Source organism: Erinaceus europaeus, chromosome 6, assembly GCF_950295315.1.
Source record: "Erinaceus europaeus chromosome 6, mEriEur2.1, whole genome shotgun sequence".
NCBI lineage: Eukaryota > Metazoa > Chordata > Mammalia > Eulipotyphla > Erinaceidae > Erinaceus > Erinaceus europaeus.
In genome coordinates this window covers 67,977,400-67,994,396 of record NC_080167.1, presented here as the reverse complement: position 1 = coordinate 67,994,396, position 16,997 = coordinate 67,977,400, and the positions used below count along the sequence as shown (strand labels likewise).

The 16,997-nt window shown below is 51.2% G+C and overlaps 1 protein-coding gene across 2 annotated transcripts; it reads left to right on the top strand.

The window, feature by feature from the left end:
• The first annotated feature begins 955 nt into the window (after window positions 1-955).
• Window positions 956-15,383, top strand: DEGS1 (delta 4-desaturase, sphingolipid 1). 2 transcript variants are annotated; one of them, XM_060192435.1, is made up of 3 exons: window positions 956-1,130; window positions 6,420-7,162; window positions 11,315-11,526. In XM_060192435.1, exons 1-3 carry the CDS (start codon window positions 1,049-1,051, stop codon window positions 11,318-11,320), a joined length of 831 nt encoding a protein of 276 aa, XP_060048418.1. In that variant the 5' UTR covers window positions 956-1,048; the 3' UTR covers window positions 11,321-11,526. The 2 variants fall into 2 exon arrangements, with proteins under 2 accessions (XP_060048418.1, XP_007530231.1); XM_007530169.3 differs by lacking the exon at window positions 11,315-11,526 and adding an exon at window positions 14,853-15,383 and having other exon boundaries at window positions 957-1,130.
• Window positions 15,384-16,997: the final 1,614 nt, after the last annotated feature.

Here is a 16,997-nt window from a genome sequence, read left to right as displayed (position 1 = left end):
GTTGACTACTCTGTCTCTATCCAAAATAAATAGGGGATGTGGCTGTGATATCTGTCACCCCACTGATCGCCAAGGTTGATTCGGCTGATCTGGAAGGTGTTCCCTTCCTCCCTCACTGCTCCCTGCGACCTTCCCCAAGCTCCATAGAGGAAGGTCTTCCCGGGGCGGAGACAGACCGGTCTCCCGGTTGGTTCAGGGTCTAGGAGTAGCTGCGCCCCGCTGCTAGAATCTCCAAATAAACTCTCAAGGTCCAAATAAATAGGGGGTAGGGAAGCATAATGGCTATGCAAAAGACTGGCAAGTGGGAGGCTCTGAGGTTTCAAGTTCAAGTCTCAGCACCACCATGGGCCAGAGGTGAGCAGGGCTCTAGGAAAGGAGGAAAGGAAGAAAGGAAGAAAGGAAGAAAGGAAGAAAGGAAGGAAAGAAGGAAAGACGGAAGGAAGGAAGGAAGGAAGGAAGGAAGGAAGGAAGAAAGGAAGGAAGGACGAGGCCGGGGGACCCGCTGGGGTCAGTGTGAGTCCGGCCAGGCGAGCTGGCGGGCGTCTTGCTTTTCTTTTGTTCTTGGGGACCCGCACCCAGGTCTGACATGACGGGGTCCCCTCCTCCAGGCAGACGTGGGGCGCCTGGAGCCGGAGGTCGCGCGCCCCCCAGTGGCCGCCCCGGCAGAGCCCGCCCGCGGGGGGAGGGGAAGAGGGGGAGGGCTGGGCGCGCGGCGAGTGCGAGGGGCGTGGCCTCGGGCAAGCGGGCGGAGACGAGGAGGGCAGCTTGGGGGCGTGGCCACGGGCAGGCGGGCGGGGGAAGACGAGGAGGGCGGTGCGGGGGCGTGGCCTCTGGCAGGCGGGCGGAGACGAGGAGGAGGGCGGCGCGGGGGCGTGGCCTCGGGCCGGCCGGCGGGGGGAGAAAAAGGGGAGGGCGGCGCGCGGCGGCGCGGGGGCGTGGTCTAGGTCTTGCCCCGCCCCTCTCCGTCCCCCGCGCTCCCGCCACCCGGAGCCCTTTGCCGCCTCGCAGGAGCCGCCGCAGCCGCCGGGGAAACACAGCGGGCGCCGCCATGGGGAGCCGCGTGTCGCGGGAGGACTTTGAGTGGGTCTACACCGACCAGCCGCACGCCGACCGGCGCCGCCAGATCCTGGGTGAGGCGCCGGCCCGTTATGGCGAGAGGCCTCGGGCGCGCGGCCCTGCTCCCCTCCGCGGCGGCCGGGCGAGGCCGGAGCATCGGCGGCTGCGGGACACGCGCGGAGGGCAGGGCGGGGCCGCCCCGAGCCCCGGCCCCGCAACCCGATCCCCGGCCCCGCCTGCTCGTCCGGCCGCGGGGAGGCGGGCGCTGCGCGGGGCCCGACAGCCCGGCTCGGCGGCGGGAAGGCCCGGCCTGCACCGCCCGCGCCCCCGGACCCCGTGCCCGCCCGCGTCCCAGCCCCGGAGCCCCGGCCCCGCACCATTCGCGAACCCCCGGGCCACGATCTCGCGCTTCTTCCCCCTGAACTGTGGGCCTCGACCGCGCACCCTCCCCCCAGGCCCCGGTCCCCATCCCGCACCCTTCCCCGGGATCCCGAGACTCCGCAACCTTCCCCCGGGCCCCGGGCCGCAACCTTCCTCCATAAATGGGACCCCGCACCGTTACCCCAAACTCCGGCCCCCGCACCCCCCCAGGCCCCGGGACCCCGAATCATCCCCCCCAGACCCCGGGGCCCTACACCCTTCCCCGGGACCCCGCACCCTTCCCCCAGACTCCGCACCCTTTCCCTGGACGCCGCATCCTTTCCTGGGACCTCGCATCCTTCCCCCAGACCCCGGGACCCCACATCCTTCCCCCGGACCCCGGGACCCTGCATCCTTCCCCCAGACCCCGGGACCCCGCACCCTTTCCCCGGGACCCCGCACCCTTTCCCCGGACCCCGGGACCCCGTATCCTTCCCCCAGACCCCGGGACCCCGCATCCTTCCCCCAGACCCTGGGACCCCGCATCCTTCCCCCAGACCCCGGGACTCCGCATCCGGACCCCGGGACCCCGCATCCTTCCCCCGGACCCCGGGACACCGCACCCTTCCCCCAGACCCCGGGACCCCGCCCCCATGTCCCCACCCATCCCGGAAGGCCTCAGGTCCCAGGCCCAGCCCTGCCCCCATGAGCACCCCAGCCCGGGACTGACTGCGGCTCTCCCCGCCCTCTCGGACCCGCCCCTGGCCCCTGGGTCCCCGCTCTCCCATGTCAGGTCAGGGCCAGTAGGGAGGTGGGGTTCTCCCTGCAGGGTAGCCCGCCCCCAGGCAGGTGCCTGTGGTCAGCGGAGCTGGAGCTGGACTGTCGCAGGCTCAGGTTCCCTCGGCGCTGCTCTGCTCAGGCTTATGCTGGTGCCAGGAACCGAACCCCGGAACTCCGAGCCTGGGCATGGCAGTCTTGCATAACTGTTATGCTGCTTCCCCCGCCTGCCTTCTCTTAGCTTTTCTTCTCAGCAACCATCTGCGTAGTGAGAGGAAGCAGGCAGCCTATCATCATTATTTGCTGGAGCGTGTCCAGTGGAAATTGTACAACTGTTACAGAGAAGACTTAGGTCTCAAAGAATAGAAATGGTTGTCTGTCTTTCTCTTTGTAGGCTGGGTCGGTACATTAGGCACAAGAACCTTCACTGTTATTAACAAGGGTAGCCTTTTAAAGGATTGGGGTTCTTGGATGCTCTCTCTGGATCTTTAATTAAAACGTGTGTCTGAAGTCACACATGACATTGGGACATTTGACAGCTTGTCAAATCCAACTCCCAAGTGCTGGAGCTTAGCTGTCGATTCCCTATTCAGAAGAGAAAGGAAGTGGAAAAAGCAGGTATGATGCCTATCTCAACACCGGGCCCTTTTCCCACAAGCTTATTATTACTGGGCCACTGCACTTGGAAAGTGACGGGCTGCTTCCTTCTCCATGAAAACGCGGTCACTTTCCTCATAGGTGTGAATGCTAACCCGTGTTCCGTGTCAGGCGTGGACAGGCATGAAACAACTTAGGGAAGATAAGACTAAGTTAGACTCGACGGGATAAGAGAATTTTCAGGAAATCTCCGGTGTTCGAAGTGGAGAGAGACTTGGAGTTATGTTTAGAGGTCCATTTGGGGGCAGAGCAGTGACTTAGGCTCAGCACAAGCTTCACCCAAACACCACAGGAACACACTGTGGGTTCTCTCTCTTCCTGAGTCCTGAACAAAAAAAGCAACCAGGGCACTGTGAAATCACATGTGCAATGCCCCACTCCTGCAAAAATCAAGTAGATAAATTATTTGAGAGGTTTCTAATATAAGTTAATGATTGACTGGGACCGGCCCCATTAGCCATGGGCCAGATAAATCACAAGATTAATAATCCTTTTTTTAAAAAATTTATTCCCTTTTGTTGCCCTTGTTGTTTTATTGCTGTAGTTATTGATGTCGTCGTTGTTGGATAGGACAGAGAGAAATGGAGAGAGGAGGGGAAGACGGGGTAAGGGAAAGATAGACACCTGCAGACCTGCTTCACCACCTGTGTAGGGACTCCCCTGCAGGTGGGGAGCCGGGGGCTCGAACCAGGATCCTTACACGGTTCCTTGCACTTTGCGCCACCTGCACTTAACCCGCTGTGCTACTGCCCGACTCCCAAGATTAATAATCCTTTTACTGCTCTGTTTCCAACAGTGGAGAGAAGCAGGGCTTCCTCTGAACAGCGACAATAAGAATAAAAGCCCCAGTCTGTCAGATGACTCCATTGTAAAGCATGTGGTTCACAGGCCAGAAGACAAGACAGCTCACCCAGTGGGGTGCGTGTGTTGTCATGAGGCCCAGGGTCCAGCCTTGGCATCACTAGGCTCAAACTATCTTAACATTCATTGGGAATTGGGCGGTAGCTCAGCGGGTTAAGCACAGGTGGCGCAAAGCGCAGGGACCAGAGAAAGGATCCCAGTTCGAGCCCCCAGCTCCCCACCTGCAGGGGAGTCACTTCACAGGTGGTGAAGCAGGTCTGCAGGTGTCTGTCTTTCTCTCCCTCTCTCTGTCTTCCCCTCCTCTCCATTTCTCTCTGTCCTATTTAACAATGACGACATCAATAACAACAACAATAACTACAACAACAATAAAAAAGGGCAACAAAAGGGAAAATAAATAAATATTAAAAAACCATTTACTACTAGAGATTTGCATTGGTTTACACAGCTGTAAGATTCCAGGATAATTCTATACCTGAATTAGCATGTGTACAGCTCACCACACCCTCTTCCATCTGATAGCACTGTGTCTGATACAGGTTGGTATCTGTTGGCGTTTGCTGGCTTTAACTGTCTATATTCCACGTGTGTGTGAAATCACGGGGGTATCAAAGACCTTATCGTTTGGTTTTCTGTCTCAGGGCGGTAGAGACGGAAGGACCTGTGTTGCCTGTTAGGGGGCTTGAACCAGGATCCTTACGCTGGTCCTTGTGCTTTGCGCCACATGCGCTTAACTCGCTGCGCTACCGCCCGACTCCCATGTTGCTCTTGTTTTAGCTATTGTTGTTATTGAAATGTAGAATTCTTACTGTTGACCTTTTCTTCATAACCCCTGGAAGTTTGCTTTAGAAGTTTGCTTCTAAAATTACCAAAGAAAATAAAAATCTAACACCAATTAGCACCATGCAAACATTTATTTAAAAAAAAATTTATTGTTTTTATTGCTGTTGTAGTTATTGTTGTTGATGTCATTGTTGTTGGATAGGACAGAGAGAAATGGAGAGAGGAGGGGAAGGCAGAGGGGGAGAGAAAGACAGACACCTACAGACCTGCTTCAGCACTTGTGAAGCGACTCCCCTGCAGGTGGGGAACCAGGGGCTCGAACTGGGATCCTTATGCCAGTCCTTGCACTTTGCACCACCTGCACTTAACCCCCTGCACTACCTCCCGGCACCCGCAAAAATTTCTCTTTAAGGTTTATTTGTTAAGAATCGAGAGTGGAGGGAGAAAGAACTGGAGCATTGCTCAGGCACATGAGATGCCAGGGAACAAATGAGGGACCTCATGCTTCTGGGTCCTGTCCTCTAGCCACTGCACTACCTCTTGGGCTGCTGCACTGTGCTGTTCCAACTCAAAAGTGAGTGAATGGGGAGTCGGGCGGTGGCGCAGCGGGGTTAAGCGCAGGTGGCGCAAAGCACGAGGATGAGGTCCGAGCCCCCGGCTCCCCACCTGCAGGGGAGTCACTTCACAGGCAGTGAAGCAAGTCTGCAGGTGTCTGTCTTTCTCTCCCCCTCTCTGTCTTCCCCTCCTCTCTCCATTTCTCTCTGTCCTATCCAACAACGAAGACAGACAACAATAATAAATACAACAATAAAAACAAGGGCAACAAAAGGGAATAAATAAATAAGTAAATAGAAACCTTACTAATACCAGAATGGACTCCTTTCTCCCCCACAGCAGATAAATATTTAACAAAGTCTGTAACAGCAGACATACAGTGATTTGGGGTCGGGCGGTAGCGCAGCGGGTTAAGGGCAGGTGGCACACAGCGCAAGGACCGGAGTAAGGATCCCGGTTCAAGCCCCCAGCTCCGCACCTGCAGGGGGGGGTTGCTTCACAGGCGATGAAGCAGGTCTGCAGGTGTCTGTCTTTCTCTCCCCCCCTCTGTCTTCCCCTCCTCTCTAGATTTCTCTCTGTCCTATCCAACAACAGCAATGACAACAATAATAATAATGAAAACAACAAGGGTGTGGTTATGCAAAGAGACTGTCATGCCTGAGGCTCTGAAGTACCAGGTTCAATCCCTCGCACCACCATAAGCCAGAGCTGAGCAGTGCTCTGGTGTTTCTCTGTGTCTTTCTCTTTGCATCTCTCTCAAAAATAAAATAAAATACTTCAAAAAATAAAAAGGAAAGAAAACAATAAGGGCAACAAAAAGGGGAAAATGGCCTCAAGGAGCAGTGGATTCGTAGTGCAGGCACTGAGCCCCAGCAATAACCAATAATAAAAAAGAAAAGAGGAGAGCGTCAGGGGAGAAAAAAAAAATAAAAATAAAAATAAATAAAAAAATAAATAAAAAAGAAAAGAGACAGGGAGTCCGGTGGTAGTGCAGTGGGTTAAGCATATGTGTCGCGCAGCAAAGGACCAGCTCAAGGATCCTGGTTCGAGCCCCGGCTCCCCACCTGCAGGGGAGTCGCTTCACAGGCAGTGAAGCAGGTCTGCAGGTGTCTATCTTTCTCTCCTCGTCTCTGTCTTCCCCTCCTCTCTCCATTTCTCTCTGTCCTGTCTAACGATGACATCAATAACTACAACAACAATAAAAATAAGGGCAACAAGAGGGAAAATAAATAAATAAAAACAAGAAAAAGAGGCAAACGCCGGCATGTTGATTTGACTGGTGTTGTGATCCTGGCTTCGCCGTCCTTGCGGAAGCATCACGTGTTCCCCCCAGTCCCTGATCCCTGTTGGCGTTGCTTTTCCCTTCACAGCCAAGTACCCGGAGATAAAATCCTTGATGAAACCCGACCAGAACTTGATTTGGATCGTGGTCACGATGGTCCTTGTCCAGCTCGCGGCCTTCTACCTCGTGAAAGACCTGGACTGGAAGTGGGTCCTGTTCTGGGCCTACACCTTTGGCAGCTGCATCAACCACTCCATGACGCTGGCCATCCACGAGGTGTCTCACAACTTTGCCTTCGGCCACCACAGAGCCCTATGGAACCGCTGGTTCGGCATGTTCGCCAACCTGCCCATGGGCGTGCCCTACTCGGTTTCCTTCAAGAGGTACCACATGGACCACCACCGCTACCTGGGGGCCGACGGCATCGACGTGGACATCCCCACCGATTTCGAGGGCTGGTTCTTCTGCACCACCTTCAGGAAGTTCGTCTGGGTTGTCCTCCAGCCTCTCTTTTACGCCTTCCGGCCCATGTTCATCAACCCCAAGCCCATCTCCAGTCTGGAACTCATCAACACCGTGGTCCAGGTCGCTTTCAACGTCATCATTTATAACGTCTTCGGAGTCAAAGCCTTAGTGTACATGTTGGCGGCCTCCCTGCTGGGTCTAGGCTTGCACCCGATTTCTGGGCATTTTATAGCGGAACATTACATGTTCTTAAAGGGACACGAGACCTACTCTTACTACGGGCCCCTGAACCTGCTCACCTTCAACGTGGGTTACCACAACGAGCACCACGACTTCCCTAACGTCCCTGGGAAAAACCTTCCACTGGTAAGTCAGTCAGGGCTGCCCTGGGGTCTGATCGTTGTTGTTTGTCCGCCCCAGGGCCCTGCTCAGCGCCGGCTCCAAGGGCCCTGGGGACCGAACCTGGGGACCTCAGCCCATTTGCCACACGCACCGCTCTGCTCCTGGCGTTTACCGGGCCCGTCGGGGAAAGTCATTATGCATCTTTGCATAGAAAAGATGCATCATGACTTTTCTTTTTTTTTTTTTACTTATTTTATATTTACTCCCTTTTGTTGCCCTTGTTGTTTTATTGTTGTAGTGATGTTGTTGTTGATGATGTCTTTAGTCATTGTTGGATAGGACAGAGAGAAATGGAGAGAGGAGGGAAAGACAGAGGTGGAGAGATAGACAGACACCGGCAGACCTGCTTCACCGCCTGTGAAGCGACTCCCCTGCAGGTGGGGAGCCGGGGGCTCAAACCGGGATCCTCACGCCGGTCCTTGCGCTTTGCGCTGCATGCACTTAACCTGCTGCGCCACCGCCCGACTCCCTCATCATGACTTTTCCAGCAGCCCAACATCGCCTAATTACTGGTTAGCAAAACTAGACTGGACTTGCTCCTTTTAAAAGGAACCTAGTGTATCTTGCCGGTCTGTCTGGGCAGCTTGTCAGAGAAAACCACAAAGACCCTGAGCCTTGAGCCTGCCAGCCGAATTCTAGAGTTCACTCCCCCGGCTAGCAGAGCTGCGCTCTAGAGGTGTTTTAGGGGTCTGCAGAGTCTGCCGCCTGGTCAGCTCCTTGAGAAATAGGAGGTAAAAGCCTCCTATGAAGCGCGCAGCTTACATAACCTTCACCACTGTCCCCACGATCAGCTTAAGACCTGTGTGTAGGTTGACGCAGACACCCTCCTTACTGGAGCTGGGGGTCTAGGAACATCAGTTTCCAGTCCTGCGAGCTCTCTGCAGCCAGGGAGAGAGCGCTTCCTCATGCAGACTCAGAGGAGGCGTTGTGAGGTAAAGGAAAGATGGCTTTGCTTTTTTACCTTTGCCCTCTCCGAATGTGACCACTTCCCCACCTTCAGTTATCTTTCCGGTGAAGTCTCTTCTCAAAGTTCCCACCCTTAAAATGGGTAGCTCTACTAGCAAAGCAGTGTAGCCGTGGTGTTCTACAGCTGGTGGTAGGTATCAACCGTGATCTTTGTTTTCCTTGTTTTTTTTTTGTTTGTTTGTTTGTTTTCTTTTGGTTTTAAGGGAATTTATAGTTTTGTCATTTAAGGTCTTGCAATTTTTTTCTTTAATATTTATTTATTCCCTTTTGTTGCCCTTGTTTTATTGTTATAGTTGTCATTGTTGTTGCTAGATATGACAGAGATGGAGAGAGGAGGGGAAGACAGAGACGGGGAGAGAAAGACAGACACCTGCAGACCTGCCTCACTACCTGTGAAGCGACTCCCCTGCATGTGGGGAGCCGGCAGCTTGAACTGGGATCCCGATTCCTCCTGAAGTTTTTTAAAAAATATTTTTTGTTGGGCAGAGGTAGATAGCATAATGGTTATGCAAAGAGACTCATGTGAAACTCCAAAGTCCCAGATTCAATCACCAGAGCTGAGCAATGCTCTGATTAAGAATAAAAGAAAAGAGGGTCGGGTGGTAGCATAGCCGGTTAAGCGCACGTGGTGCAAAGCGCAAAGACCGGCGTAAGGATCCCGGTTCGAGCCCCCGGCTCCCCACCTGCAGGGGAGTCGTTTCATAGGTGGTGAAGCAGGTCTACAGGTGTCTGTCTTTCTCTGCCCCCTCTCTGTCTTCCCCTCCTCTCTCCATTTCTCTCTGTCCTATCCAACAACAACAATAAAACAACAAGGGCAACAAAAGGGAATAAATATTTATAAAAAAGAAAAGAAAAAACATATATGTGATTAATCTACTTACTTATTGGATAGAGACAGCACTTGAGAGGGGAGGGAAGATAGGGAGACAAAGTGACACCTGCAGACCAGCCTCACTGCTCATGATGCTCCCCCATGCGGATGGGGCCTGGGGGCTTGAACCCAGGTCCTCACACATGGTGACATGTGTGCTCTACCAGCTGCATTGCCACCTGGTCCCTGAAGATGGTTTTTTGTTTTTAGGTTTACCTGTGACCCAGGAGATGACATAGTAGAGACAATGTCAGGCTCCCGAGCAGGGCCTGGCATATCCAGTGTGATGCTTTGGGTCTGTCTTCGACCCCACCCCCATTAGTAATATGTTTTTCAAAAGATCCACCCCGGGAGTCGGGCGGTAGCACAGCGGGTTAAGCACAGGTGGCACAAAGCGCAAGAACCTGCGGAAGGATCCCGGTTCGAGCCCCCAGCTCCCCACCTGCAGGGGAGTCGCTTCACAGGCGGTGAAGCAGGTCTGCAGGTGTCTGTCTTTCTCTCCCCCTCTCTGTCTTCCCCTCCTCTCTCCATTTCTCTCTGTCCTATCCAACAACAACGACATCAGTAACAACAATAGTAACTACAATAATAACAAAAAAGACAAGGGGAACAAAAAGGAAAAAAATAAAATTACAGAAAAAAAAAGATTCATTTAGTATTTATAAATGTGTGTGTGTGTGAGAGAGAGAGACCCAGAGCATCTATCTCCCTGGTAAATGCTGTGCTCTGGGGATTGAACCGGGGACCTCACGCTTTCACTCTTGAGCCTGAGCCACCAGGCCACCTCCACTGAGGTTTTCTTGTGTCGCCTAGTGTAAAGATGAAGTGCAACAAACATGAGGGTGAAATGTGACAGCGACTGTTAACTGGACCTTCAGGTGGGCATAGGGCTCCCCGAGACATTGGGTGGTGGGGAGCCGGGTGTGGTGGTATCAGTAATCCGTGGCACAGTAACTGTGTCTGGGTAACTTTGTGTCCTGGTAGCACTGCGTGGCCCTTTGGCTTGGGAGGAGAGCGTCCCAGTGGAGAAATGCTAGAGGGATCCATTGTCATGTAATGTTTCCAGCTCACTCTCAGAAGCTTCCTCAAAGAAAGCCCAGCGTAGGGAGTGGGCCTGGGGGAAGACCGTTTGGATGTTCATCCCTCTGCTAACTTTCCTTGAGATTTCACAGTTTCCAAAATAAAAACCTGGGGGGGGGGGGCGGTTGGGGGGAGGAAGGGAGATCACACACGCCTGTCTGGAGACAGACAGTCAGGAACCCTTCGTTCAGCTCTGAGGGAGGTGGTGGCTTACCAAGAAAGCTGGGCGCTTTTTGCGCAGAGGGATTTTCCCAAACGCAAGCCCCAGATCTGTGTGTGTGATTTTCTCGAGCAACCCCCTGAACTGGAACCCTGGGGCCCGTCTGTCACCCCATCCCCTGCTGGCTCCTGCCTTCCTGCAGGATTGCAGGATTAGCAGACGCCCTAGGGGCTTTATCTGGCCCCTTCCTGTACTTGCTGGAGATTACCAGGGACCACCTGGGTCTGTTTCCCTCAGTAAATACCTGCTTTTAGCACAGCGCCCACGGCTGTCATGCGGTTAACAGGCGTGCATAATGTGGTTGTTTGTTTTTTTCATGTTTTCCTTGTTGTAATGAGAGAGGCTGAGACCAAGCTCAGAGCCTGCTCAGATCTGGCTGACAGTGCGTGGGACTGAACCTGGGCCCTCAGAGCCTGCCTGGGGCATGAGTCTTCTGAGGAACCGCTATGCTGTCTCCCCACCTATCTGAGGAGGTTCTGACAACCTTACCGGGGTGTAACCCATACACACAACCCACCTGTTGAGAATGCGGAGTTCGGGGCCGAGAAAATAGCGCACCTGGGTTGCGCACCTGCCTCACCTATTTGTGACCCAGATTGGAGACTGGCCGCCATCGCCTGAGGGAAGCTTCAGTGCTGTGGCATCTCCCTCTCAACTCTCTTTTTCTCTTCTCCTTCTCCTCCTCCTCCTCCTCCTCCTCCTCCTCCTCCTCCTCCTCCTTCTCCTTCTCCTTCTCCTTGTTCTCCTCCTTCTCCTTCTTCTTCTTCTCCTCCTCCTTCTTCTTCAAGATTTTATTTATCAATGAGAAAGGAGAGAAAGAACCAGACATCACTCTGGTACATGTGCTGCCGGGTACTGAACTCGGGACCGCATACTTGAGAGTCCAGTGCTTTATCCATTGTGCCACTTCCTAGACCACCTCTCTCAAATCTCTATCTGGAAAAGTCAACCCAGAGCAATGAATTCCATTTTCTTTAAGGATTGATCTATTTTTCCAAGAGAGAACTTGAGCATCTCTGGCACATGTGACTGACTACCGGGCGTCAGACTCTAGACCTCGGAGGGGAGAAGTGCACCTGGTTCTGAGCTCACAGGACAGTGCATGAGGACCCAGGTTCAAAACCCCCCACCCCCGGTCCCCACCTGCGGGGGGAAGCTTCACAAGCAGTGAAACAGTGCTGAAGGTTTCTCTCTCCCTCTATCTGTCTCCCCTTCCCTCTCAATTTCTCTCAGTCTATACCTAAATAAATAAATATTTTCAAAACAACAACAAGGGGGCTGGGCAGAGATGCACCAGGTTAAAGTGCACCTACTACTATCCACAAGGACAGGGGTTCAAGCCCCCACACCCCACCTGTAGTGGAGACATTTCACAAGCAGTGAAGCAGGTCTGCAGGTCTCTCTCTCTCTCTCTTTCTCTCTCTCTCTCTCTCATCTCTCCCCTCTCCTCCCCTCTCAATTTTTTTTCCCTCCAGGGTTATTGCTGGGCTCGGTGCCTGCACCATGAATCCACCGCTCCTGAAGGCCATTTTTCCCCCCTTTTGTTGCCCTTGTTGTTGTAGCCTCATTATGGTTATTATTATTACCATTGTTGATGTTGTTTGTTGTTGGATAGGACAGAGAGAAATGGAGAGAGGAGGGGAAGATCGTTATGCCGGTCCTTGGCTTTGCGCCACGTGCGCTTAACCCACTGGGCCACCGCCCGACCCCCCCTCAATTTTTATGCCTTATCGAATAAAATGGGGACAAGAAAAAGAATAAATAATAAATAAATATTTTTTTAAAAAGTGAGTCGGGCAGTAGCGCAGCAGGTTAAGTGCAGGTGGCACAAAGCCCAAGGACCTGCATAAGGATCCCGGTTCGAGCCCCCAGCTCCCCACCTGCAGGGGAGTCGCTTCACAGGTGGTGATGCAGGTCTGCAGGTGTCTGTCTTTCTCTCCCCCTCTCTGTCTTCCCTTCCTCTCTCAATTTCTCTCTGTCCTGTCCAACAACAACGACATCGATCATAACTACAACAATAAAACAAGGCAACAAAAGGGAATAAATAATAAATATTTAAAAAAGAAAAAAAATGGCTGTGGGGAGCAGTGGATTCATCGTGCTGTCACAGAGCCCCAGCAATAACCCTGGAGGCAAAAGAAATCGAAACAGGAAGTCTGGATTTCAGGCCTACAACTTCAACCCCCTACCCAGTGCATCACTCTTGGGGCTGTCCAGCCTTAAGGACTGTCTTAGCAGAGTACTACTCAGCCTTGGTCTCCAGCGGTGCTAGGGGTGAACCTATGACCTCTTGAGTGTCAGGCATGAAATTCTCTTTTGCATAATCATCGTGCTGCCTTGCAGACCCTAACTAAAAATATCTATTTGGCTGTAAACTAACTCTCATTTTATGTATTTATTTATTTTATTTTATTTTTTTTATTTATTTTATTTTTGAGAGAGATGCAGAGAGAGAAACACCAGAGCACTGCTGAGCTCTGGCTTGTGGTGGTACAGGGAATTGAACCTAGGACTTAGGAGCCTCAGGCATGAGAGTCTATTTGCATAACCATTAGGCTATCTCCCCCGCCTTATTTTTATTTTATTTTATTTCTTTTCTTTTTTAATTTCTTTATTGGGGAATTAATGTTTTACATTCAACAGTAAATACATTAATTTGTACATGTATAATATTCCCCAGTTTCCCATATAACAATACAACCCCCACTAGGTCCTCTGTCATCCTTCTTGGACCTGTATTCTCCCCACCCACCCCCAGAGTCTTTTACTTTGGTGCGATATGCCAGCCTTATTTTATTTTTTTAAATTATTCTTATTTATTATTATTGGATAGAGACAGAGAGAAATTGGTAAGGGAGGAGCAGATAGAGAGGGAAAGAGACAGCCACCTGCAGCCCTGCTTCACCACTCCTGAAGCTTTCCCCTTGCAGATGGGGTGGGGCCAGGGGCTTGAACCTGGGTCTTTCTTTGAGCACTATAATGTGTGCGCTTAACCAGGTGTGCTACCACCTGGCCCCTTATTTTATTCTTTTTTTTTTTTCTTTATTGGGGAATTAATGTTTTACATTCGACAGTAAATACGATAGTTTGTACATGCATAACATTTCCCAGTTTTTGTTTATTTATTTATTATTGGATAGAGACAGAGAGAAATTGAGGGGACAGAGAGACACCTGCAGCCCTGCTTCACCACTTGTGAAGCTTTCCTCCTGCAGGTGGGGACCAGAGGCTTGAACCTTGGTCCTTACACATACAATATGTCCATTTAACTAGGTGCGCCACTGCCTGGCCCCCACATTTCTCAGTTTCACATAACAATTCAACCCCCACTAGGTCCTCTGTCATCCTTTTCCTGGACCAGTATTCTCCCCCCCACCCACCCCAGAGTCTTTTACTTTGGTGCAATATGCCAATTCCAGTTCAGGTTCACCTTGTGTTTTCTCTTCTGATCTTGTTTTTCAACTTCTGCCTGAGAGTGAGATCATCCCATATTCATCCTCTGTTTCTGACTTATTTCACTCAACATGATTTCTTCAAGCTCCATCCAGGATGGGCTGCAAATGGTGAAATCACCATTTTTTACAGCTGAGTAGTATTCCATTGTGTATATAGACCACAACTTGCTCAGCCACTCATCTGTTGTTGGACACCTGGGTTGCTTCCAGGTTTTGGCTATTACAAATTGTGCTGCTAAGAACATATGTGTACACAAATATTTTTGGATGGGTGTGTTGGGTTCCTTAGGATATATCCCCAGGAGAGGAATTGCAGGATCACAGGGTAGGTCCATTTCTAGCCTTCTGAGAGTTCTCCAGACTGTTCTCCACAGGGGTTGGACCCATTGACATTCCCACCAGCAGTGCAGGAGGGTTCCTTTGACCCCACACCCTCTCCAGCATTTGTTGCTGCTACTTTTTCTGATGTATGACATTCTCACAGGAGTGAAGTGGTATCTCATTGTTGTCTTTTATTTGCATTTCTCTGACAATCAAAGACTTGAAGCATTTTTTCTGTGTTTCTCGGCCTTTTAGATCTCTTCTGTGGTGAATAGTCTGTCCATGTCCTTCCCCCCACCCCATTTTTGGATGGGGTTATTTGTTGTCTTGTTGTTGAGTTTGGCAAGCTCTTTATATATTTTGGTTATTAAACTCCTGTCTGATGTGTGACATGTAAAGATCTTCTCCCATTCTGTGAGGGGTCTATTGGTTTGGGTAGTGGTTTCTTTTGCTATGTAGAAGCTTTTTAAATTTTTAAAAATTTTTATTTATTTATTTCCCCTTTGTTGCCATTGTTATTTTTCATTGTTGTTGTAGTTATTGTTGTTGTTATTGATGTCGTCGTTGTTGGATAGAACAGAGAGAAATGGAGTCCAGTGCTTTACAGCTGTGTCACCTTCTGGGCCGTTCACTTCTCGGTCCTATTGCCATGATGCCAGCGTGGGTCCGGCCCAGGGTTACTTGTCTGAGGGGCCTCAGCTCTCACTGCTGCCTCACCCTGCCACTCCCTTTCCCTCCCAGGTCAGGAAGATAGCGGCCGAGTACTACGACAACCTCCCCCACTACGACTCCTGGATTCGAGTGCTGTACGACTTCATCATGGACGACACCATCAGTCCCTACTCGAGAATGAAGAGGCGTCAGAAGGGGAAGGTGGTCCTGGACTGAAGGACTCGAGACCTGGGGTCCCTCGTGGAACCTCAAGTAGCTGATAAAGTCGATTTTTTTTTTTTTTTTTAGCACTGTTAAACTAAGGCCATGGTGTGTAGCACCCTGCCTGGTCCAACTGCCGGGTCTGAGCTCTGTGGAGTCTGTCCCCAGCTCGCCTGGCTTGGAACAGCCCCCCGGGCCAAGCTGCGTTCAGCTTTGCTTGCAGAAAGCTTTCTGTGTGTTACCGTGTGGTGGATGTCTCTACCCATGTTTCCTGAGCTTATCATAAAGGACACTGTAAGACAGCTGTTTCTAGTATGTTATTTTTCACTATAAAGCTTTAACTTTATGAAACCAGCTAATGAACTGAGGAATTAACCACAATAAATAGTATTTATCACACTTGGTTATTTGGCTGTGTCATTTATAACGATAACCTGGAGGCCGGAGTGAGTTCACTTGAACTCTTCGGCCAGGGGGGTGGAGGTGAAAGAGGGGCTGCTGAAACCAGCCTCCACCGCCAGTGGAAGGACCTGCCGTCATTGTGTGTGTGCGTGTGCGTGTGCGTGTGCGTGTGCGTGCGCGCGCAAGGGATCCACCGTGCACTCTGGATTTTCATCATGGCCGACATTCAACTTCCTTTTTCACATCCACTGACTCAAGTTGAAAGCAGCTCAGCCCGAAGTGGTGTTACTTCATGTCAACGGAAAGCGGTTGTGGTCTGATGAGAGCTGGTCTCAAGTGTTTGAGCTACAGTCTACACTTCAGACTATTACTGAAGGACTTAAACCTTTAGAGGGAGAGTAGAGCCAACTTTACAAGACACACACTCCAGCCCTAGTCACAGAAGAAGCAACTGAGCCCACCAGGGAAAGAAACAGGCTAGGGGTTGTGGATTCACCTGCCAATGCCCATGTCCAGTGGAGAAGCACTTTCAGAAGCCAGAACTTCCACCTTCTGCACCCCAAAACAGAATTTGGGTCCATTTCTCCCAGAGGGGTAAATGTTACGGGAAGATGACCAGAGGGCTCTGAGCTCCAATTCCATTAGGACTCAGAGAGAGGAGGGGTAAGGAAGGACATTCAGAAAAAGTAAATATGATTTAGCAAGAAGAGAAGGGCGGCCGGGTGGTGGTGCACCTGGTTGAACGCATCTATTTTTTTTTTTAAAGATTTTTATTTATTTATTAATGAGAAAGATAGGAGAGAGAAAGAACCAGACATCACTCTGGCACATGTGCTGCCGAGGATCGAACTCAGGACCTCATGCTTGAGAGTCCAAAGCCTTATCACTGCGCCACCTCCCAGAACACTATTTTATTTTTAATTATTTATTTATTCCCTTTTGTTGCCATCGTTTTTTATTGTCGGAGTTATTATAGTCGTTGTTGGATAGGAGAGAGAGAAATGGAGAGAAGAGGGGAAGACAGAAAGGGAGAGAAAGACAGACACCTGCAGCCCTGCTTCACCTGTGAAGCGACTCCCCTGCAGGTGGGGAGCTGGGGCCTCAAACCAGGATCCTTACGCTGGTCCCTGCGCTTTGCGCCACCTGCGCTTAACCCGCTGCGCTACCACCCAACTCCCTAACGCATCTTATGTATTACAATACATAAGGACCCGGGTTTGAGCCCCCGGTCCTCACCTGCAGGGGGAAAGCTTTGCAAGTGGTGAAGTAATGCTGCAGGTGTCTCTCTGTCTCTCTCTATATATATCACCCTCTTCCCTCTTGAATTCTGGCTATCTCTATACAATAAAGATTAAAAAAAAATAAGAAAGGGAGAGAAGGCAGGAACATAGGAAAAAAATGGGCAAATATATACAAATATAATCAACCCACATCTGTGATCTTGGGAGAGCCACTGCAGTTTCCAGTGGCGGGAATGGGGACACATTGAACTCTAGTGGTGAGAAATCACTAATCAAAGAAAGAATCATCTGAGACCTAACCATGGGTTTGGTGCTATGTAGCAAATGAACCCTGTCCTCTCGCCTTGGCATTGGAGGGAGCTCTAGCTGT

Bases quoted from the DNA above. Each gene is read 5' to 3' on its own strand.
- DEGS1 (XM_007530169.3), top strand. From the start codon at position 1,049: ATGGGGAGCCGCGTGTCGCGGGAGGACTTTGAGTGGGTCTACACCGAC. The intron at 1,131-6,419 runs GTGAGGCGCCGG...TTCCCTTCACAG, and splicing joins CCGGCGCCGCCAGATCCTGG to CCAAGTACCCGGAGATAAAA. The intron at 7,163-14,852 runs GTAAGTCAGTCA...TTTCCCTCCCAG, and splicing joins CTGGGAAAAACCTTCCACTG to GTCAGGAAGATAGCGGCCGA.